Here is a 23,342-nt window from a genome sequence, read left to right on the forward strand (position 1 = left end):
TTGTTTTGCAAGACAATTTTGGTTGTCTCAGAAAGCACGAAGTGGAGCTGGGATCTGACCCTGGCTGCTCACTGAGTTGCTTGTACACAGCCCTGCCACTATATCAGAGTATAAGCACAAGAACATGATGTGGATGTGATGTGTGGTTGATGAGGTAGCAATTTTTTTCTTTCCTGATGTATTCTGTCGTGTAATAATGGGTCTTTCACCAATTTTTCTGCATTAAAAAAAAAAAAAGAAATACAGAATTGCTCTTCATGCTGCTTGAGAGGAATGACTCAACAAACATCCATCAGTCCTATATACCTACTTTAAAATTGCCAGTGGGAATGCCCTGACAGTGGAAGGCGAGACGACTCGGTCTGAGGGCGGTTGGCGGCCTTGTGACAAGAAATGGCAGCCAGCCTTCCTTCTCTTTTCTCACGGCAGCTAGCAGGGAAGGAGAGAGGCGTCACTTTCTGCTTCGCATTTCTCCTCCAGGCAAGGAGGCAGACTCTACACAGTACGGGAGGGGAAGGTGAAAGTGTTAGTAAAGATTATGTGACTCCTTTGGGCTTCTCTCCTTGTGAAGACCTGTCTGAAGAAGGACAGCGTGAGCGAATTTCAGTTGCACATTCACCATGGGCCTCACTAGGAGCTAAAACTTCACTGACTTTGAACATTCCTAGGAATTATGAGTTATCGCTGTTCACTTATCTTGCTGCTGTTGCTAAATGCTAAAACTCAGAAAACAGCCTGTTTTTCTCTGCATTGTAATGTGAAAGCTGTTCAGACCAACCTAAACTGAGCCTTTTTTTTTTTTTTTTTAATTTTTGATCTAGTATTTATCTCTGAATGTAAAAACTGATAACCAGAGATAATTTCACTTCAAAAAATTTCCTTTAATTATCTCAGCAAGTAGGCATAGTCTCAAATATGAGTACAGCGTGTTATGCTGAAGGAGTGATGGCTGAGGAGAACTGTCGCCAGCAATTCTCATAGACCGCATCTCCTCACCACCAACCATGAGCGGCCTGATGAGCTTCTTCAAAGTGTTGACAGAAATATGTGACTTTTTCAGATAAATGCTGGCCATGCCTTACTCGGAAAATGCCAGGAGTAGATGTGGCTCTCTAGGTAGGAAGGAAGTGAAATGACCCAGAAAGCAGTGTCGGCTTTCAGAATCCCATTGCTTCTAGTATTTTGACTGAATGAGCTCTGCTTTCTGAGCACTTATAAGGATCAATTAAAGACTGAGGTTCTGACTCCTGGATTCAGTTTAAATACAGAATATAACAGCATGCAGGGAGCTTCAGATAGGTTTTGGGGCTATTTTTGGTACATGTGCTCTGGAGGTCATTAGGCAGACATGATCCTGAGAGTGTAATGTGGGAACCAGATAGGAAATATTTTCAGTTCCTGTATTTTTTAATGAAAGACTTAAAAAGAAAGAAATCATAAGCTTTTACAAATAAAATATGTTTGCATGTGTCTACGTTTCTGCCAAATGGAAAACATTCTATGGGTTATGACCATATATGACTTCAGATTATATTTTAAATTTTTTTAAGAGTCTTATAAATTTGAATTCACATGAGGATTACGTGTAATTTCTGTGCATATAAGTTGACTTGCAATTACTGGAGTTTAAAACACCTGAACATTTGTCTTTTGCAATTTTCAGAATATAGTTTGTGCTATACATTTGCCTAATGCAGAGTTCCTGTGACCACAAAATTGTTTTTTTTGCCAAATGGCATATGCGCATATTCCATGAAATGGTCTACAGAAACTAGGACAAGCTCTAGTAAACAGATAATGTCAGATAATTATTCAAATTCTTTTTTTATGCCACAAAATAACAAGTTTATTCTCTAGTGGATGTTTTTCTGAGATCTCTGTGAAGAGTCTAATAATGTTGCTTATCTGTCGTTTCGCCTACAGGTACATTTATGTTCCGATGGGAGGATCTCAGTCCAGTCCGCTGGGAATGCTCTTTTCCACAGCCCTCACTTTTGCCTTTGTAAGCTATTGGCACGGAGGACAGAGTTATCTGTGGTACTGGGGCGTGCTTAATTGGCTTGGAGTAATTGTGGAAAATGGCATCAAGAGGATACTTTCTATTTCACTAATTCAAGATTTGATTGTAAGTTGGATCTGTATTCATTTCAAGTTCTTGTTTCCTGGCTCCATGCTCATCTGAAGTTCCTGGTTACTAGTTTGGTTTAATCTAGATTAAAAGTCATGGGTAACAGATAAAAGTTAGCATTCCCTTGCCCAGCCTCCAGTGTTTGAGGTAAGCCGTATAACTAGAATTTTGCAAAGTACCAGCAAAGCAAACACTGAATTATACCTGGTCTTAAAAGCTTCCTCTGCAGTCTTGGAATAAGCAGTGCTTGTCACGTTGTATATGGCTGAAGAGAAGGCAGTTTTAACATTTGTATTCTGATTTCAGTCAGGATAACCTTAAAATATTCATCTTCACTAAAATTAGGAGTGTGTATTTCCAGTCATGTGTTTCCTGGACAAATGCATGTGTAGCAGCTGCTTGCATCTGGGAACAAGCTTACACTGGGAAATCTTTTAACACTAAAGAGCCAAGTAAAGAAAATATTATTTTGCTCTGAATACCTCTGATATTTTCACTTTACTTATACTTTTGACCTTCATGCTGTCATTTCCAAAGGAACAGATTGTCTTTAGCTCACAATCATGTGCAAAAAGGACTATTTTAATTCTGATGGTCATTTTAGTCTGCAGGTTTGCTCACTGTTAGATCCCAAATCTTCTAGTAACTGTTTGTAAGAGTAAATAATTCATATGTCTTGCTTCTTTAGTAGTGATAAGTGCACAGAATTCATACTCCAATGTAGTGTTGTAGTGGTGGTGACTTACTCTGCAGGCTGATGAAGTCCTGATGCTCAAGTAATTATGCTTGTTCTCCATCCCAGTCATCTCAGTTTTCACTGTTGTGGCATCCATCCCATGTGTGGCAACTGATACAGCTAATTCAGGAACCAATAACAGCCATTGCTACCTTCTATCGTCCAGCTGTCCATCACTGCGAATTCAGTGGCAGTCTGAAAGCAGGTTTTTTCCTTCTTAGAGAATGAGCTTATCAGATCCATTAATCCTCCATCTAGGGTGAAACTGTGCTTCACCGTCTGACCGGCTGCATGTGTTTTTTAGGCATCCAGCTGTATGAGGAAAGGGGCTTTTTGTATTTGATGCCACTGCATCAGAAACTTTGAACAAATTCTTAAGGGATTAAGTGCTTACATAGCATGGAAATGAGAAGGATGTGGCATTATGAAGGTGGAGCTATATGTGTTGGATTAATTTCTAACACATACTTCTAATTACAGTTAACTAATGCTGGCAATAGGCTTCTTTATTTGTGTAAATTAACTCTGTAACAATGAACCAAGTGCATTTTAGTCCTTCCTTCCCTTTGTTTTCATCCAGTGTTTTTAAAGGCCTGTCCAACATCTTCCATCTCCCTTGTTTTCCATTTCTGTTTGGAAACGTGGCTGTAGACGTTCCTTAGAAGCCACTTTCACATCTTTCCCTTAAATATTTCTGAAGCCAACATTTTTGATATGAATAGTTTTGGCATCTGAATTAATGCATTGGGCTGATTTTGCTGCATTTGCTTATGGCCAAGTCATGCTTTGCCTTGTGCCTTGAAGGTTGCTCTACAACATGAGTCTTTGGAAATAACCCTTCATTGCCCTCTCCTCACTCTTCTGACAAGCTCCCATTTTCTTGTTCAACACTGAGGGGAGGAGATGAGTCGTTCAACTTTGATTCTTCCTTATCAAGGGACGGAGTGATGGGACCCCCCCTACAGAGCGTCACTTATGTTTAAAATTAACTGCAAATTCCTAATGCCCTGTATAAATTTCCCTTTTTCTCTTGTAATCTGGCTTTTAGAAGCATTTCCATAGTCTTGTCTCAGCGAGAGGTGTGCTGCAAGCCGAGTCACCATGGCATTGAGAACCCCATGCTGCAAGATGGGTTTTTCACTTAAATTTCATCTGTTGACAAGCTGAAATCGATTGCATTCTTGTGTTTCACTCACTGTGTTGGTTCTTGAAGGCTATTTTTTGAAAAGGAAGCTTTATTTTTCTGCCCAGAAGAGCAGATGATTTTTTGGAAAAAACACAGAGCACAGGTTTATGATTTATTTAACCCATTATGTTTATCAAACCTCGTCATATTTTGATGTTAGTTGAGTTACATAATTCAGTTGAGCAGGAGGTGTTTAATTAGTAAAATATTTTTTAAAAAATCAAAGAATAAGTTGAATTTTAATTCTGCTATCATTTTAAAGTTGAATTGATCACAAAGAAAAACAAGAATTATCTCAAAACTGCTTTCCTTTTTCCCCCTACTGTATTGTCTTAGTTGTCTTGCAAATGAAAGATTTAGAAATCTAAATAAAGCACATTTGAGTCTTGTCCTTCTCCGAATCCTTGTGCTGACTAAGAATATATATATATACACATATATATAAAGAATTGGAGCCTATATTTATGCAGATTTTATGGTAGTTTAAATCTCAGCACTTGAAACCTAGCACAATATGGGTAAACAACACTTTTGTAGCAGTGTGGCAGGTTTTAAATGTCATCTCAGGCATATTTAACTGGAATGATCAAAGAAGCATGGGTGTTATTAGTGAGAAGTAAAATCAGCTCATGAAATCAGCATATAAACTGAAGATAGTAAATTTCCTGACCCAAAAAATGGGATCTGAAACTTTTCATTTGTACTGGTTGCAAACCATTGCCTGAGTTCCTGATTTCAGCTCTGGAAGAGCTTAAGTACTTACCAGCTTACACCACTCTGAACTATCACGTTTCAGTGAATTGTGTTGCTAGAAGTTATCTATGTCTCTTTTTTTTCCCCTAGAGGTTACTTGTTAGATACTGGTAAATTAGAGCTGAATTAAGTAATATTGTCTTTTCATTAAAACATCTCATATAAACAAAAAAAATAACTGCCATGCATCATAAGCTAGGGCATATCTGGGAACTTTATACTAAAGTCAACAAGTTTCATTTTGTTTTTATCAGGTGGTGTTGTTTGGTTGTTTTGGTGTTTGGGGTGGGGTTTTTTGTTGCTTTTTTGGTTTGTTTTGGTTTTACATTTTTCATGAGATATTTAGACCAGTACTGAGCAAAGTAGCGCTTTGTTTCACTGATTCTATATTAATTCATTACAGATGAACTCCAGTAGGAACTCGTTCAAAATCAGTGACAAAATTTGTATTGACTTTTAATAAATAATGTGTCAGATTTCTGAAAGAAAATGCTAATGGCTGACATTCTTCCAGTGATTTAATATTTTTCCTTAAGGAAAACAATATATAGATCTATACAAGAAATTAGATCTTAGTATAAAAATAGATTTAGAATGATTTAAACCTTAGAATAGACGGCAACATCTTTAAATCTATGGACTTTTTAAAAAGAAATACTTGGAAATCATCCTAAAGAAGATGTAGCAAAGGGAGTGAAGTTGGCAGATTATTAAAACTAATGTTTTAATCTCAACTGAAATGGCAACATTTATCTTCTTAATTCTTTCGTAAAGTGGAAGTATGTCATTCAGTCTAGTAAGCATTTTTTAAATTGACACATAAAGATCTCTCTTCTAAAATTATGCTATGATGAATTTTTAGTTTAAGATTTTATTTCTAGCTTTATTTAGTAAGAAACTAAATATACCATGAACAATTCACTGTGAGAAACTAACCTATTTTAAGCATGGCTTATTTTAAAGTAATCTTTACTGTCTTTGTGAGTGTTTTGTTTTTTTAAAATATAAAATACTTTTATTTCAACATTTTCCTTTATGGCTGTAACAAGGTGCACTAATTAAGTCTGTTTTAGTACACTGTAATTGTCTTCCTAACCTCTCTTGCAAAAGCAGAACTGTCGTGTATGATGTCTGTGTTTTAGGTTAGTGTCTTAGATTAGATTTGCTTTGTGTGTTAAGGTTTTTCCCCCAGAGGAATGAACTCTAGACATTTGTCTCTATAGTTAAAATATCACTGTTGTTTTGAGTACTGGAGATGTGACTGATGACAATTGGGATCCTTAGCTTCAGAGATAACAGAATTTTAGACATCTTTCAGAAAGCTGGGTGTGTGTGGGCGGGGTGTCTGTTTTGGTTTTTGTGGATTTTTTTTTTCCCTGTTTAATTTAATTTGCTTTAATCCCTGGGCTGTGGTTCGGCAGGGAATTCAGCTGCTCTAACAGCTCACTCTGCTGGAGGGGGAAAGATTGCAGTTCCCTCTTCTCCCTTCCCTGCGGTCCCACAGCTTCTCCTCTGCACGCCTTCCTGCTGGCATCCTTGCTAAGCTGACCCAATACTTTATCCCAGCAGAAAGCTTTTCTTCCTCTGGTTATTTTATTGCTAGATAATTTGTCTCATGGAGAGGAATCTGAAAAGCACCCAAAGCAGCACAGTGTCAAAGACAAAAGCCAAGGAAAGGAAGGAGAGGAGGAGGCACTTGACTGCTTGGAACCTTCTCCTTGCAAACGTACAGAAGCAGTACGGGGTGGTAGGCTTGAAGGCTTGAGCCTCTATATTTAATGTCAATTCAAAGAAACCAACTTGGTTGGGGCCAAATTTAGCCTAGTCAAGATAAAGCAAATGTATAGAATAGAATGGAATCATTTCAGTTGTAAGAGACCCTCAGGATCATCGAGTCTAACCATAACCTAACCTCACTCTAGCACCAAACCATGTCCTTAAGAACCTCATCTAAACACCTTTTAAACAGCTCCAGGGATGGTGACTCCACCACTTCCCTGGGCAGCCTGTTCCAGTGCCTCACAACCCTTTCCACTAAGAAATTTTTCCTAATATCCAATCTAAACCTCCCCTGGTGCATCTTGAGGCCATTTCCTCTTGTCCTATCACTTGCTACTTGGGAGAAGAGACCAACCCCCTCCAGGCTCCAACCTCCTTTCAGGTAGTTGCAGACAGCGATAAGGTCTCCCCTCAGCCTCCTTTTCTCCGGGCTGAACAGCCCCAGCTCCCTCAGCCGCTCCTCATCAGACTTGTGCTCCAGGCCCCTCGCCAGCCTCGTTGCCCCGCTCTGCACTCTCTCTAGTAACTCAATGTCCTTCTTACGATACCTGTAAAGCTTTCTTCTGCAGCTGACTGAGGCAAGATCTGACCAAACATTAGAAACTCATTCAAGGGAAGTATGTTTGTTGACCACCTTGCAAGATTACATCTTTAATAAGATCTCTGTAATAAATACAGACCCTTCTCAGCTGTTCTTCAGCACACACTGAGCTTTGATCTTTATTTTGCTTCATTTGGTGGAAAGACTATTTATATCACTGGCTTACTAAAGTCAAACCTGTCTGGCCTTTTCTTTTTTACTAATAGTTTTGTGTAATTCATGCATATTTTAATTGCATGATGGTGATTCAGTTAAATGACAAGCATTGCCAATGATACTTTTTTAATAACCTTTTTATGTGCTTGCTTGTAGACTTCTGTTGGGCTTGTCGATTCACTTTCTGAGAATCTGTAATGGCATAAGGTGGGGCAGTCCCTTAATCATACTCTTATTTTTTAGTACAGAATTGGGTTTTGAGATATATAAGGTGTTTCAAAAAGAGAGAGCCAATTTGAAATCACATTGCTTTGAAATTTGGTCCATGTTTTTGAAACACCCTGTAGGTATCACCCATAATGTCAAAACCCAGACCAGTGGATGGGGCTTCCTCCACACCCTCCACCCCAACTTGAGTTCAGCTATATCATTGGTCTACCCAGAAATCTCTGCTATCCAAAGTAAATGTACTCGGACTGAAAATCAATGGAAACTCCTTTCCCTAGGTGTGAAAATCAGCCAGGACAGACTTGTGACCACTGGTCTTTCTTTGTCTATGATACCTAGAATCAGCAAGTAGAGCTGTCAGTGTGCTGTTTTGTACTGAGCTGATGAATGAGCATCAAAGGTGAATGTGGGCTGCCTGATGCATCCTAGGTTTTTCCCACTGACTTTTAGCTTAGCCAACAATAATTCTGAGTCAAGTAATTCTTGCCACATTTCTGCTTTTCCTTAATTTTTTTTTTCCTCTCTTCTCTACCATCTTGTGTTAATTTGTCTTCATGGAAGTGGATCCCAGAACATTTTGAGAGTCCTGTTAAAAATGCCCAAACACAGACACACGCAGACTCACACTTGCACTCTGACACTGGTTTTCTTTACTGAGTGAACTTCTTGCCCTAGACTCAGTAACAAAGACTTAGAGTCTAATAGGTGGTGTTTTGTGTGAGAGTCAAGCATATGTGATATGGTACAGGCTTTTATACAGTGAATGACAAATCTGGCTGCAGTAAGATTTCAGAGCTAACATTCTACGGTTTCCTACCTTTTGAGTACAAGCCTCCGGTTTTTGGTCAGATCTGTGCAAGAAATATGATTCTTGATGCCAGCAGTGGAGAAACTGTTGTGCTTTTCCATCTGTCTTTAACCAGATGATTGCCGCTCTGCTTCATACTGCAGTGGCAGCTGGGAAACCCCTTGCATAGCTGCTCAGTTGTCATAACAAAAAAAACGTTTCTCCCACCTACCAGCATTATTTAATTTATCTTCTGTTTTGGAGACATCAGGCAGTTTTCTAGTGCTCAGGTCATCATGCACTTTGAAAAGCAGCTCAATCATGCTATGGGGTGAGAAGAAGGCAGAGTGATGCTGGTTATGTGCTTCTTTGTTAGTGTTACATGAATACAGCCTCCCCCTGTTGTTCACCTCAAAAATTAGTCCAGACAGTAGGTGTCAACAGTTAGAGAAATACAAGTTAAAGTACCGAGGATTGGTCACACTCTTCTCTTTCTGCTGTGCCTTGGGCTACAGAAACTTGCCACAGGGAAGGCAAGGTTTGTATTTGCTGAGAGTGTTTATCAGATGTCTCCACGGGGATTATCACTGTCTTATTATTTATTTGTTAACAGTTTCGCAGTGGCAGTGGGGGAGGGCCATAAGGGTGGGACCAAAATGCAGCACTAATGATTGGTGGAGTTAGATCCTTTCCCAATTTGATTGCAATTTAAAAGGTAAAAATGTGAATTAGGGAACTGAGAGAAACAGAATGAGAACCATAAGAACAACAATAAGGATGTCAAGGACCTGGACACAGAGGAGAGTGCACGGTGCTCTCAACCGGTTTTCCTTGGTGAGAGCTCAGACACATTTATAGGAGTGTGTCCGCTGACATTACTTGGTTAAATTCCCTGCTTTAAACATAAAACAGAAAAGAGGATGGTGCATTTCAATGCTGTTCATTTCACACTTTTCACAAGCTGCCACTTCAAAAAAAATGTTTGTGCAGGTTCTTTGAGGGTGAAGAGTAAGTGTAGGAGCCAGTACAGAAATTTACTTCTGTGTATGTCAAACTTTCACACATGCATATGTAAGTGTAGTGCATACATACAAGCTGGTAGGAGGCTTTCTTCAAACAGAAGGGGGGGTTGGCTGTTTGCTGAGAGATGCTATAAATGTAGATCTTTTGGAAAATCTAAAAATGAACTGGTGCTACTGCAAGACAGCGTTTTTGAGTGAATGTTTGGTAAGACATCAATAGAGAAGATGAGTATCTTCTCAAATACTATATATAGCATTTGTTCCTAAATTCAGAAACAAGTTCTATTTGTGAAAATAGATCTTAACTGACAGCTGCTTGATTTTAATTGTGTGGTCCTCTTTTTATGGGAGTGATGTAGGGAATTACAGGTCATTTGTATCATCCTGTCTCTTGGAAAAATGTTGTCGGTCCCCGCCTTCATCTGTGAACCTTCCAGGAGCTAATTTTTACTTTTGCTTTGGAAAGAAAGTATATACCTTGAAAAGAAACAGGAGATGACCTCATGGCACAGTTCAACTTGGGGCAAAGGGAGGGAACAACTGCAAGCAAAAAAAAAAGCCAGAAAAATAAAGCAAAGAAAAGTAAAGGGAACTGTGTCTGGGTTAGAGCTAGATGAAGAATGGAGCAAACAGGAATGATTACCATGATTAGTGAAGGGTACAATATACGTTGATGAGAAATTAAATTTATTCTTCCATTTGGTGTGGCAGTTGTTGATGGATGAGATCTGGAAGCACATGTTGTTCACTCTCTGCTTTCAGGCCTGTACCTTATCTTATTACTGTTACAGCTCTGGGGATTCCATAGTTTCTCTTGGATTATTCCATAAATGGATATTTTGCATGTGTATTCAACCAGAACTCTCTATTTTAGTTGCCTTTCAATTCTGTGGTACCATCTCTGCTCTTATATCCTACTCAACGTCTCTCCCTCAGCTTCAGAGTGCAGGAGTAGGTATTACATCGACTGTCAGCCTCTCATCGGCTGCCTTTCCCTTGCTTCTGCTGCTCTTCAAGCCTAACTCCTACCAACATTTTGTTAATGAGCACATGCAATCCCTCCCATCGTTTCTGCAGTCTCCCAAACACACTTTTGTCACTATTACCTATTGACAGTGTGTATTAGCAAACATTTTTAGGAGTTGCCCCACTACTTGGACCCAAACCATCTTAATTTCTGTTGCTCACTTTAAAAATTAAATAAACTGACATTCTGTTTGGCAGAGCTTTGTCACAATTTTCAGCCTTTCCTCCATCCCATCTGCTCCCCCAGCTGCTCAGTCACACCCTGCCCTCCGTTTTCGGTGCTCCTAGCTGCAGATCGATAAAATAGCTGGGAACTGTTAGTCAGGATGTGTCACTTCCCTTCCCACCGGCCCATCTGCTCCTCGCTCTCTTTCAGCTTTTCACTCGTGCTCTTGTTTTTATGTGTCCCGTTATTTTTGGCAAATGGCCGCATTGCGGATGACCCAGATTCAGGGGATGCACTGAGGTGTTCACTCTTGTGCTAATGGGGCAATTACCAATGTTCAGGGGTAGATATAGAAGAATTGGACCATCATTTATCTAAGAACATTTTCTAAAAGAAAGCACTTGGAAGTGCTTTCAGGATTGACTGAGTGGTCTCTGTTGGGCCTTACTCTTCAGTTGAAGAAACATGAGGTTCAGATCCTTATATTGCGCTGGTAAAAGGAACCCCTCAGCAAGGGGTTTAAGGTTTTTTTCTGAGCATTTTCCTGATATGTATAATGGCACCACCTGCACTGCAGCAACTTTACACACAAACATTTTAAATATCCATAACCATCCCTGTCAAAATCCTTGTAAATGCTGTATAACAAGCCATCGCAAAGAATGTTTCCTTTCAGGTTTTTTGTGACATAAAGATGAGTCAACATTATATTAGCTTTTTAGCATTGCTTCTCTAGTAAAACCATTCAGGAATTAGAAAAGATGGAGCTTTAATAAGTGTAGGAAGAACAGTTACTCCCCTTTTGTACACTGGGAGAGGCAGTGAAAGAAAATACAGGACTAGGTGTTATATTCTTGGTAGTTAATTTGCTTGATTTCTTCAAAACAACAAATAGTGCAGTTTGTGTATCTTTAAATTATTATGGATGAGTTGACTGATAGGTTTAAGTGGGAGACGATGAAATCTGTAGAACAGATAGTAAATAAATATTAGATGTTTAAAAAAGACACCTTTTCTAAAAAATGAACTAAATTATTTTGACCCTTTAAAAACCAAAGGCAGATGAGAATAGAATAATGTAGTTTCAACCATATGTTTCTTGTAACTCTGGCTATCGCATCTGACGGTGTTATTCCATGGGGCATGTGTTCCCATAAGAAATATTCAACTACTTCTCCAGTTTTACCATATGCTCTTATTTTGCCATGTGCTTGGATTATCAGGTCTCTAGAAGAGTAGTTAAAAAATAAATACATTTTGTGAATCTCTGTTTTACTCCACGAAGATGAACGCTTGTTTAAATTGCAGCAAATTTAATTCCCTTTCATGGGTCTTGTTTTTTAGTATGAGCAAGCTTGATAATGTCACTGACGTTATGTAGAAGTTTGCTTTAATCTGTCCCAGAGCTGCTATATAAATGAGATCCATTGCAAACGCAGCACACGTAGATGTTTCCCATCTTTGGAGCGTTTGCCAAGAAGTAACCAGCTAATGTCTGTCACACGAGGCCTCATGCCACGTGTGGCACTGTCATCAGGCTGGGTTTGCAGCATGGTGGAAAACTTGCACCCCAGTTCCGAGGTTAAGAATGGTTGCTGTAGGAAGGTGTACGATTGGGTCCGTGGTGAAATACTGGGGAATACATTTCTGTAAGAGGACACTTGAGTGTGATATTTTGTATAGGACTGCTTAGTTTTGAGTGCTGGAAAGAATTTGGTCTTGGGTGTCTCCTCAACTTCCACATGAGGGGGTGGATGACTTATGCTAGTAAATATTCTCCAAAGTATTTTCTCTGTTTTTGGCTAGCTGGAAGATGTAAATGCATTCAGTAAAAACATTTCTGGACCTTAATTTCATCTCCCTATTCCACTCAGTAATACTGTTCTACACAGTCCTGTAAATCAGTGAAAAATGCAAATATATTATTGATTAGCTATTACCTTAGAGAGAAGTTATTTTAAATGTTGTTCTGCTGTCTGAATCCACTTCTCCTGCCATATTTTTTTTGTTTTGAACTCACAGTGGTGTAATTACCTTGCAAAGCAGATGAACTTATTATTTTTTCCCACATCCTCTCTGACTTCAAACTTCCACCATTTCACACAGAATCACAAAATCAAAGAATGTTAGGGATTGGAAAGGACCTTGAAAGATCATCTAATCCAATCCTTTGACTTCTGACCCAAACAATCTATTCTGGTACGTGTTGTCCTTCATAAGCTGTCTTTCTCAAGAAACAACCGATACGCAAGCTTCCTATTTTTGGCTTGGTTTTCACTTAGAGGCTAAATACGACATGCATGTATAACTGGAGATGGATTTAGGAATGGGAATGTTTGGACTGTGCAAATCCTTTTCATGGCTGTCTTCTTCCATCCCTTTCAAATGTATACAGGGATTTACTTTTCAAGGTACCCCACTACATGATAGTATAATTTAGTTTTGTAAGATGACTGAGAAGGCCCAGTTGAAAGAGATCTGATGGTACCCAATTTTGCTAGACCAAGCAATGTGCAGGGAGAGTTTTTTTCCCAACATCTGACAGTAATGTCTGAGGCTGATTTTCACGCACAGCAGGAACTGAACTGGAATACTAACCCAAACTTCATTCAGTTCCAGCAAAGGTGGCTTGAGCCACCCTTTGTAAGTCATCTCCTATGTCATGCCACATGTCTTTCATGTCTTTGGATTGTTTCAACAATATATATTTTTAAAAATATTTTTTTCTTTATTTTTTTTAGCTAAAAATGCTGCAGTACTTGTATTTCACAGTGTGTGAGAAGGTGGGGGTCATCATGATTACTAAAAGTAAAGTATGACAAAATATTTGTGCAAGATTACAAGTAAGATGGAACATTGAGGAAGGATGCGAACATAAGGGTTTCATCCAGGCAGCCACAGATTCATTGTCATTTTAACCCCATGGGCTCTTTTGCCACTCTGTCTTCTGGCCGTATTTCCAACAGGAAAGAGGAAAGAGAAGGAGATAGCAGTAAAATACAGAAAAACACCACAAATCCATAGCAGCTGCTTGTATTGTTGCAATGGAACATGTTATTAAAAGCATTAAATAGCATAATGAAGAGTTGTGGATGTGGAGAGTTTTTTAAAATTTTGTCTGCTTTGATGAAAACAATTTGCTGTATATTAAGAAAAATCTACATGCTGGTGGATACTTAAACCACAAATGTTGTTATGTGTTATCTAGGCCAGCCTGAGTCCTTTTTCATGGGTAAATTAATGCTTCCAGTGTATTAATTTGAGCACAATGGCTGCTCAGGTACTTCAATAGTTAGCTTTTCCTAGATGACATGAGATATTTAAAGAATGTTTTATTATTATATTTTTTTTTACCTTTGTTGCAGCTGGGTAAAAGCTGCATTGACATCAAAGACTCTCAGGAAGATGTTTACTGCTTTTTGGATCAATGCCTAGCAAAGTTAATGGAAATTAGCTAGAGCAAAATCCAGAAAGGTTTCAGTGTTTGTCTAAACTGTTTTTCTCTTAAACTGGCTGTGCATACAGACTGGGGGACGAGATGCTGGAAAGCAGCTCTGCAGAGAGGGATCTGGGGATTCTGGTTGACCGCAAGTTGAACATGAGCCAACAGTGTCCCTGGCAGCCAAGAGGGACCCGTGTCCTGGGTGCATCCAGCACAGCATGGCCAGCCGGGCAGGAGATGATTGTCCCGCTCTGCTCTGCACTGGTGCGGCCTCACCTGGAGCACTGGGTGCAGGTCTGCGCAACACAGGATAAAAAAGACATTAAGCTACTGGAGAGTGTCCAGAAGAGGGACACGGAGTTGGTGAAGGGTTTGGAGGGAAGACATATGAGGAGCTGCTGAAGTCACTTTGTTCATCCTGGAGAAGAGGAGGCTGAGGGGAGACCTCATGGTGGCTACAGATTCTTCACAAGGGGAGAAGGAAGGGCAGGCGCTGAACTCTACTCTTTAGTGACCACACAACCCAAGGGAATGGCAGGAATATGTGCCAGGGGAAGTTTAGGTTGGACATGAGGAAAAGGTTCTTCCCCCAGAGGGTGGTGGACACTGGAACAGGCTCCCCAGGGAGGTGTCACAGCCCCAAGCCTGACAGTGTTCAAGAAGAGACTGGACAACACCTTCAGACACATAGTGTGAACTGTGGAGTTGTCATGTGCAGGGACAGGAGTTGGACTTGATGATCCTTGTGGGTCCCTTCCAACTCAGGACATTCTATGATTTTATGATTCTTATACCTTATAAATGACAAAAGGCTTTTATTTTCTGTATAGCAGTTAATTTGTACTGTTTAACATATAGCACTTCTGTAGATTGTGATGTTTTATATGCGATACCTGGGTTTTGATTTGCGTTTTTGTTGTTGTTGTTGTTTGTTTGTTGTTTGTTTTGTTTGTTTGTTTGTTTTAAGTAGCAGAGCTTTTTTAGGTATTCATGTTGTTTGCCTTGGTCATACTGCTTTGGACTGCAAAATGGGCAGACCTCACAAACTCACCAGGTCTAATCAGTGCCTTAGTGGAAGATGCTTGCTGGAAGATGCAGTCCAGCAGCAGCTGTCCAACGGGTTATCCATCCCTACCTCTTTCTACAGCTTTACCAGAAGATTCTTTTTTTTCCCCCTTTCCTGATTAAAACTTCCTCTATAGAGCTGATGAGTAAGTTTGATAGACAAAGGGAGAGTGAAAGTTAGATCCGGTGATAGACTGTGCCCTATAGATAAGCTGCAGCCCAATCGGAATTAATTAGCATGGTGTAAGAAGGGAGTAAATTTGGTGACACTTAACACAACAGATCAAGCTACCATGATCATAACTGCTCCCTATTTAAACTTGATTGTTAACATGAATTTAGTAGGAAGATTTGAAAGATTTTATCTATTTACATACACTTAAGCATTCTGAAAAGGTATATATTTTTCATATATGGGACTATGGATTCATACTGTGCATTTCAGGACTAGACAAACTTAAGATATCCTCTGCCTGTGTATAAACTGATGAGAATGTTTTGGAAGTCCTTGGGCAGTTTTGGAGATGCAAAGTACTAGAAAGGGAAAAAGTTGTTTCACTAACGAGCTGTTGTTGTCTGTGAATATTTATATAATTATCTTATATTCTCTACCCTTATTTTATGATGCCTTAGTTTTGATCCAGAACTCTCAGAGAAAAATGTCATTCTCTGTTTTCATACATGCATGTTTTTCCTAGCATTGTATGGAAGATGGACTGTTGCTATATTGCGTGTACAGCCTGATAGGGAGTGCTTTTCCTTGAAGCTGATCTATCCCCATTTTTGTGCTGACTCAGACTGACTCATACACTAGATATAGTTCTGACTGGGGCTAACATTCCATTTACCGGAGATCTACTTTGCAGTAATGCGTTAAATTCTTATATTTATGCTTGTAACTGTAATTTATTTGAAGTTTTGTCACTTTATAACCTAGCAGTTGAAATATTTGTTTTGATGTTTACAAAACTAGCAATTGAGTTGTCTAGGAATATATTTTTAGGTCTGCTTTGAGCATGTGTTTATGTTGTTTCACGTATCTGAGCATGAATTTGTGGCTGCAGCTATTAAAGATTAATTGCTGCTGGTTTTCTTTTCATGCTGCAGTCACAAGACTGTTTTCTGTAACGCCAGCATTTATGACATGAAGGCTGAGAAGCTCCTGGTATTTTCCTTAGTTCCCACGCCTGGCAAATGCTCCTCACTTTACACATGGAGCATTTGGTCTTTTGCAGATTCAGGCCTTATGTAAAGAGGCTTTCAGCCTGGGGCTGAGATATTTTTCCTTATGCAGTAATGAGACAAGAGTTCCATGTGATGTGCTATAATGCTTTTTATAATTTGTTCTAACCAATGAATATTGGAGAAAGCTAAAACTTTCTCATCCTTCTTTCACCATCTTCTTGCAGTCTCTGTGCTGCACTCACACCTCAGATGATAATGCAAAGTATAGATTCAGAAAAATGTAAACTAGTATATGGTGGAGAGAGACATAATTTATTTGTATCATTACAACAACAGTAGCAAAAACTTTACAACAGATACTTACGCTTCTCAAATGTGAGCAGTAGTATTTGCACTGAAAAAAAGTTTGGGACTGCATGTGTATTTACATTTCTCCAATATGAAATCAGCTGTTAATTAAGAGTCATTGCAACAACCAGCTCTGATCTGACTCTGTAATCTTTCTGTGAAGTCTTATTAATTAGCAAAAAAATTAATGACTTCTGAAGTTATTTGATGCTGTTTTCTTTTGTACTGAAGTGCTTTAGTCCATGTTGGAACTTATTGGATAGTATTATCCACGCCAGAAGCATGTCATTACTGCTTACATCCATCAACAAAAATTCATCAATGAGTACATTTAATTTAAAAAAAAAACATTATATAGAGAATGTGTAGATCTGTGTCCAGTTCTGGGCTCCCCAGTACAAGACAGACCTGGACATATTGGATTGAGTCCAGCAAAGGGCCACAAAGATGGTGAAGGGACTGGAGCATCAGCCGTAAGAGAGGCTGAAAGAGCTGGGGCTGTTCAGCCTGGAGAAGAGAAGGCTGAGAGGGCATCTTACCTATGTGTATAAATACATAATTGTTGGGGGGAAGAAGACAAAGCCAGACTCTTCTCAGTGGTATTTAGCAACAGGACAAAAGGCCATGGGCATGAACTGAAATACAAGAAATTCCATTTAGATGTAAGAAAAACTTTTTTACTGTGAGGGTAATCAAACACCAGCACAGGTTGCCCAGTGAGGTTGTGCAGCCTTCATCACTGGCAATATTCTAAGCTGAACTGGACACAGTCCTGAGCAGCCTGCTCTGGCTGACCCTGGTTTGATCACCTTTCTAGGTAACCTCCAGCCTCTAGGTCCCTTCCAGCCTCAGCTGTGATTCAAGACCCCTCTTTATCATTAAGTCTTGGTGGGACTTGGTGGGAGTTCTGCTAGACGCTTTAAAAGCTTTGGGGTCTGTTCCATAAGGATTTGAGCTTCTGTATAGAAGTTGTTTATTGTAACTGCAATTTCTTTTTCTAACCTTACTTGAAAAATTATGGGGATTGTTAACTTCATCTGCACCTTTTTTTTTGCCTCTCAGGAGCGTTTCTTCTCTCCAAGAATTCGTCGTCGACTTCATGCTGTCCTAGCATCTGTTAGCACTTCAATGCTGATTTTATCAAATCTAATATTTCTTGGAGGAAATCATGTTGGAAAAATCTACTGGAACAGGATCTTTATGGAAGGCAAGTTTATTTTTATGTGTTTTCTAGATAACAGAGCTTTCCCACTATTACCTTGGGTGGGCTGAGCTGTGTCGTTCTCTCATTCCACTAACTGGGAGTAACTTTTTTTGTGTTGCTGTTTGAAACCATAAAAAAACTGTCTGACAAAATCTAAATAGCTTTGCAGGCTGTGTGACTACAAAGAAACATTGCTTTTCTTTCATCAAATCTAGGAAGAGAGTTATCAGTGAAATTACTGAAGATCAAATAATAAATGTGTGACAAATTAGCCAGGTTGGATTCTTTTTTCCTTTTCTGCATTTCATGTATGTCAATAAGAACAGGTGTACTAAAGCCAAGCCCATAGATGCTGTGGAAGATTAGTAAATAGGATCTGCAAAATACAGTGCAATTAAACAATTAAGTCTTTTTTTTGTAGTGGATATGTTGTCAGGGTAGGCACATTGAGGACAGGGGTATTTGGGTGACAGCATCAGGCTGTGGTGTTGCTGAATAAGCAGTATGCAGCGAGCACTATGCTGTGAGCTGACTCGGGAGACAAATCCAATTGGTTTTTTGTTTGTTTGTTTGTTTTTGGTTTTTTGTTTTTTTTCCAGAGCTCAATGTAAGCAGGAACAGTTTTCTTCCGAGGTTCTTATTGCTGCCAGAGCCCCACATCATCAAATAAAGGTCTTGTAGAGGAATATTTCTTCCTCAGGAGGGAAATACTAATAGGCTTCTGTGCCTAGAAGTGCTCTCCTAGAAAGACCACCACTGTATATTGCTCCTTCATGCAGTGTTCGCCCTCTTGTTCCTTGCAGTGGTTTAAAATTTAGCTCTGAGGTTCCAAGGTCCTACTTTAGCATCCCAAAATAATGAAAGTATTAAAGAGTAAGTTATGTGCATGAACTCAATGATTATTCTTCTGAGCTCAAGCAAAAAAACCCATTCAAACAGCCCTAGGAAAGGTACATTTTTAGCATAAAATATAGTGAAGCTTTTTGTTAATATTGGGCTGTGAAGATGAGGTGAAATACTTATTCATGTTTGGTTTTTGCTCTTAAAACATAAAAGATTTGTTTTCTGTTTTCTTAAAAAGGCTTTGTTTTCTCTGAAATTGTTTCCTCCCAGTTAGCTGGTTAATAGTTTCAGTAAAACAAAAAAAAAATAGCTGAGAGAATAAGTTCAGAAGTACAGTTAGACATCACTTCCTATGTATTAAAAAAAAGCACTAGTGAAATTGTCTGTTTCAGGATTGTTTTCTTAATGCAGTTTGTGTATTATAAACGGAGAAAGTAAGCGTTCCTGTTCAGAACTGTTAGCAGTTGGCGGAATGCTGGGGTTTTAGCAAGTAGAACATTAATTAAAATGGATCGATTATTGATTGTTGTTCTAGGTTTGGGTTGGTGGTGTTGTGGGTTTTGGTTTGGTTTGGTTTGTTTTTTTTCTTTAATACTTCTTTGGCCTATTGCTCTGCATATAGCTTGAGTACATCTAGTTACTTCAGTATTAGGTACTGGATGCCTAAGATAGGAATAGGAAATGAGTTTAGTCAAGTGCAACTTTGTCTCCATCATGTGTTAATCAAATTAGCTTTATTTTTAGAACATGAAAGCTTTTGCTTAGTGCAGCTCATACTCTACTAGTAGAAATCTCAGTGTTAAGCTTGATCACACAGATGACTGAGTATATTCTATTACTGCATTATGATTCTAACAACTCATGTGTCTGAAACACCCACTAAGATCTGATTGTATCAACATTCCTGCTCCGTTGTGGTTTTCCTACTGTCGAACAATTGCTGCGCATTGAAAGTCAAATCCAGAAGGATTGTTCAGAACTATTGTCTTCAATTTAGAGTAAATTTAAGTGCTGGTGTGTAGGAGATGTGTTTGGAGAATGCAATACTAAAAGGTAAAGATAAATCAATTTGTGTCTAGCTTTCACTGTTATGGTGAATTCAGTTCGTCAATATATTTAGACCAAACTAAATACTACAATATATACTCTTTGGGCATTCTTTTGTTAGGCCAAGGACAGATGAGATGATCTAGCTGCTTGTCTTCAACTCAAGTTTTTGTCATTACCTTCACAAAAAATTAAATGTGGATATGCCTGTCTTGTTTGAAGAAGTGTATGGGTGGTGGTAGTGGGTGGGTGTTTTGTGAGGCAGGAGGGTGTTTGGTGTAGGTTTTTATTTTTAAATTGTAATTCTGGTGTGATGGAAGTAACATTAAGTTCTCATGCATGAATATTTTATCTTGTGCACTACGATGTTGAAGAGCTTTGATGGAAACAGATGTTGATCTCCCATCACTGTCTTGTGAAGAGTAATTCAGAAATCTGGCAAGGGACCCCCAAACCACTTCTCTGCATAATATCCAAATCTGTGTCCTTGCACTTGGTAGACAAAGCAACATTATAATGTCCATTACATTACTAAGATGTGGTAGATGTGTATCTAGTTAAACTGAGTCAATAATTTTTAGCTTTGGGTCGAGTAGAGAGAAAATACTTGATGAATTTTAGGCTATAATATAAAAATCCTATTCTTGCTCTTGATCTGTTTGAAATTTATCTTAGTTTAGGAAATGTAAGCTGGGTTTTGCATGACTCTAAAACCAAATCTAGAGAGTAGACATTTGCATTTGGAGGACATCTCTATATTCACAGCAACCTGGGCAGCAAGACTTGAGATTAGTTGAGGTAGCAGAGGGCTCTGCAGCAAGAGTGTGACATAAGGAGGTAAGGAACAGACATCAGGTAAGGAATAGAGAGCTGTGGAAAGCAAGCTGTCCACCTGGCATCAGCTGCAAAGAATAGTCAGTTCCTTTCCTTTGTTTAAGTTCTACAGAGTTTTATCTACAGAGATTTTGTATGTATACAGTAGGAAGAAGAGAATAGATGTGCATTTCTCAGTTTGTAAATATAATTGGCATATGTAGGTCCCTAACAAAATTAGTCAAGAACGTATGCTAAACTCGAGCAATAAAATACATCTCAGAGCAGAAAGCAGATCTCCAGGTTTAGGTGCAGCTTTAGGCGTTGAGCATGGCATTTTCAGCTCTAGCAAGTAAATGAACCTCAGAATATAAGTATTTTAAAATCCTAAATGCCCAACGTATAGCACTTTGTAGTCAGAAATTACAAGTTCTCTTGTATAATATCTAAAAGCCAGTGCTTGGAGAGCACATTAGCATGTGTGTGACAGTGATGAAAATTTAAAATGGCTAACTCTGAAAAGGAAATTTTACTGAAGCTGAAGATGTATGAAATGCACTTCTAGTTTTGCTCTTCGGTTACTGAACAGGATCTATTGTGTTCTTTTGCAAAGACTGAATATTATAAAAAATCTATACAGTTGTCTGAGCGTGCGGAGGAGAGGCCATGGGTGTGAAAGCAGTTAGAGCCCAGGCCAGCATAGTCAATGCAGGGAGGACTGTGCAAGTGAGCTACCTTTGTTGTCAAAGATTTGTGGATTGCTTTCTAGGAACAGGATTTGGAAGAAGTAGTTTCTCATGTGTGGTAGGCTTTGCGTGCTGCAATGCCCCTTGCCATGCCATAGTAATCCCTCCTCTTTTCCCAGAAGTCTCACTTGACTGATACTTGAACTGATTTACAGTGCCTTGGCAGTGCTTTCCACAGCTCCCATACCGCTGACAAGGAGAACTTATATTTGAGCGTGCCAGGTAGCAGTAGTTTTTAGTATTTGCTTTCCTCGTGTGAAAAATAAGTTATATTTATCTGGCTTTAAAATTAATTTCTGTGCATCATTAAAATCACTATTGTCAAAATTATGAGAGCAGGAGTGTGTGTGTCTTATATGTATGAGTATTTGTTCTTAAATTTGTTCTTAAACAGTTCAGACCAGCCTTAATGCTTGTTAATTTGGACCCATAAGTTATTTACAAAGAAAACAGTTCCTACAACAAGCATTTGCTCTGACTTTTTTTAGTAAGACTTTTATCATATGAGACGGTGTCATTCTAATAAGAAAGCAAAGAAAGCAGGAGAAATGTCTTCTACCTAACAAACTGGTTTTCATCCTGTCTTCAGGGTAATTAATTAATTAATCCTACGCTTCAAAATAAGAGGCTCCAATGAGCGGGGTTCTCTTTGGAAGGGCTCTCTCCTGGGACCAGCACGGTGCAGTGCTTTCGGTTAAGAGGCTGGCTTACCTTAGCAAGCATGGCCAAAGGCATTAAGCTGGGAGGGGACACAAGTATATTGGGTGATAAAAGTATAAAATGCTTCCTCCACTTTCTCTGGCTTGCGAGGTGCAGAGTCCAGATCGATGAGGAAAGCACATGGTGTGTGTCAGGTATATTTTACTTTGAATAGCTGTCTGCAAATTGGACAGCTGTCATTTAACTTAGCTATAAACCAGTACTTTGAGTATCCAATTTACCTTGCTAAATTGTGAGGAGTGCCTCTCTTGAGGGCAGTTTATCCCAAATGCATCTATCTTAGCATGGGATGAGATGCGTTGTCACTCTTCACTGAGTTCAGAGGCATTTTGTATAGGCTAGTTCAGATTAGATTGAATGTCCAGCCTTTGAGAAGGTGTCCTTTAGCAGACAGCCAGCTAAGAGTGAATTTCACCTTCGCCAAAGGAGTACAGTTGGGCAGAAGTCCTGCAATGGGCAGTATCTGACTGTTCTGCCAGATTGCAAACTTAGTTCATGAACCGCTTACAACAAAAAAGATCTTACACCAGGATGCATTGACAGCAGTGTAAAATGCATAAAATAACCTCTTCTCCTACATGATGTTCTGAAGGTTAAAGTTAAAATATGTCCAGTTTTGGTTACTGCAGTTTAAAAAAAATAGTTATCATCTGACAAATAGGGAGAGGGAACTACAGCAACATCTTTCACAAGTCTAGGAGCCATGACCATGAAATAAATGGCATTGTTTTGTGTTGAGAGGAAAGTATTCGGGAGAGAAATAGGTATGTAGACATTTCTTCAAAGAAAACATTACCAAGCTATTCTGCATTCCTAGAGAGGTCAGGAGAAGGAAAAAAACCCTGTAAAATGTAGCAAGGAAGCTTCAGTTGAGGTAGGAGAAATCTTCAAACTGTAAGATGGCGAAAGTATTGAAACACATTACCTAGGGAGGCTGTTTGATTGCCATCTCTGGAGGACAGTGTCCATGTGGACAAAAGTCTGTCAAGCAATGTAGGAAGTACTGAACCTCTGAATGGTCCCAGACCTGTTCCAAACTCTGTTTTTTCCAGGTGGTTTATCAGCAGATACAGCTGTTTACATGGAAGAGAAATCTGTGAACAGAACACCAGGATTTTTATTAGGATTTATAGATTTCTGCAGTAAGTTAAGGACCATGGTAATTTAAAAAAATGCAGTTTTAGTAACATTTGGTAACAGTTTCTTTATGAAGTTTGGTGATCTGATGGGGAAAAAAGTCCATAGTATTGGGGCTAGAGGTGCAATTTAGTGGAAATCATGGTGCAATTTTAAACTGCTGACAAATACTCTCATAGAGGAGTCTGAAATTATTTGCAGTTTCATACTTGGTCTTCGCTTCT

At 39.0% G+C, this 23,342-nt stretch overlaps 1 protein-coding gene across 4 annotated transcripts in view; it reads left to right on the forward strand.

Moving 5' to 3' along the window:
• HHAT (hedgehog acyltransferase) overlaps positions 1-23,342 on the forward strand; it is a 205,609-nt gene that overhangs the window by 121,809 nt on the left and 60,458 nt on the right. For all 4 annotated transcript variants that reach the window (XR_010471604.1, XM_065058374.1, XM_065058375.1 and 1 more), the window contains 2 exons: positions 1,924-2,125; positions 17,671-17,815. Coding sequence is in view for 3 of the 4 variants with exons in the window: in XM_065058374.1 (XP_064914446.1) it covers positions 1,924-2,125; positions 17,671-17,815 (347 nt within the window). In the remaining variant the exon portion in view is untranslated. The remainder of the gene's footprint in view (positions 1-1,923; positions 2,126-17,670; positions 17,816-23,342) is intronic.

The sequence above is a fragment of the Columba livia genome, chromosome 3 (genome assembly GCF_036013475.1).
Source record: "Columba livia isolate bColLiv1 breed racing homer chromosome 3, bColLiv1.pat.W.v2, whole genome shotgun sequence".
NCBI lineage: Eukaryota > Metazoa > Chordata > Aves > Columbiformes > Columbidae > Columba > Columba livia.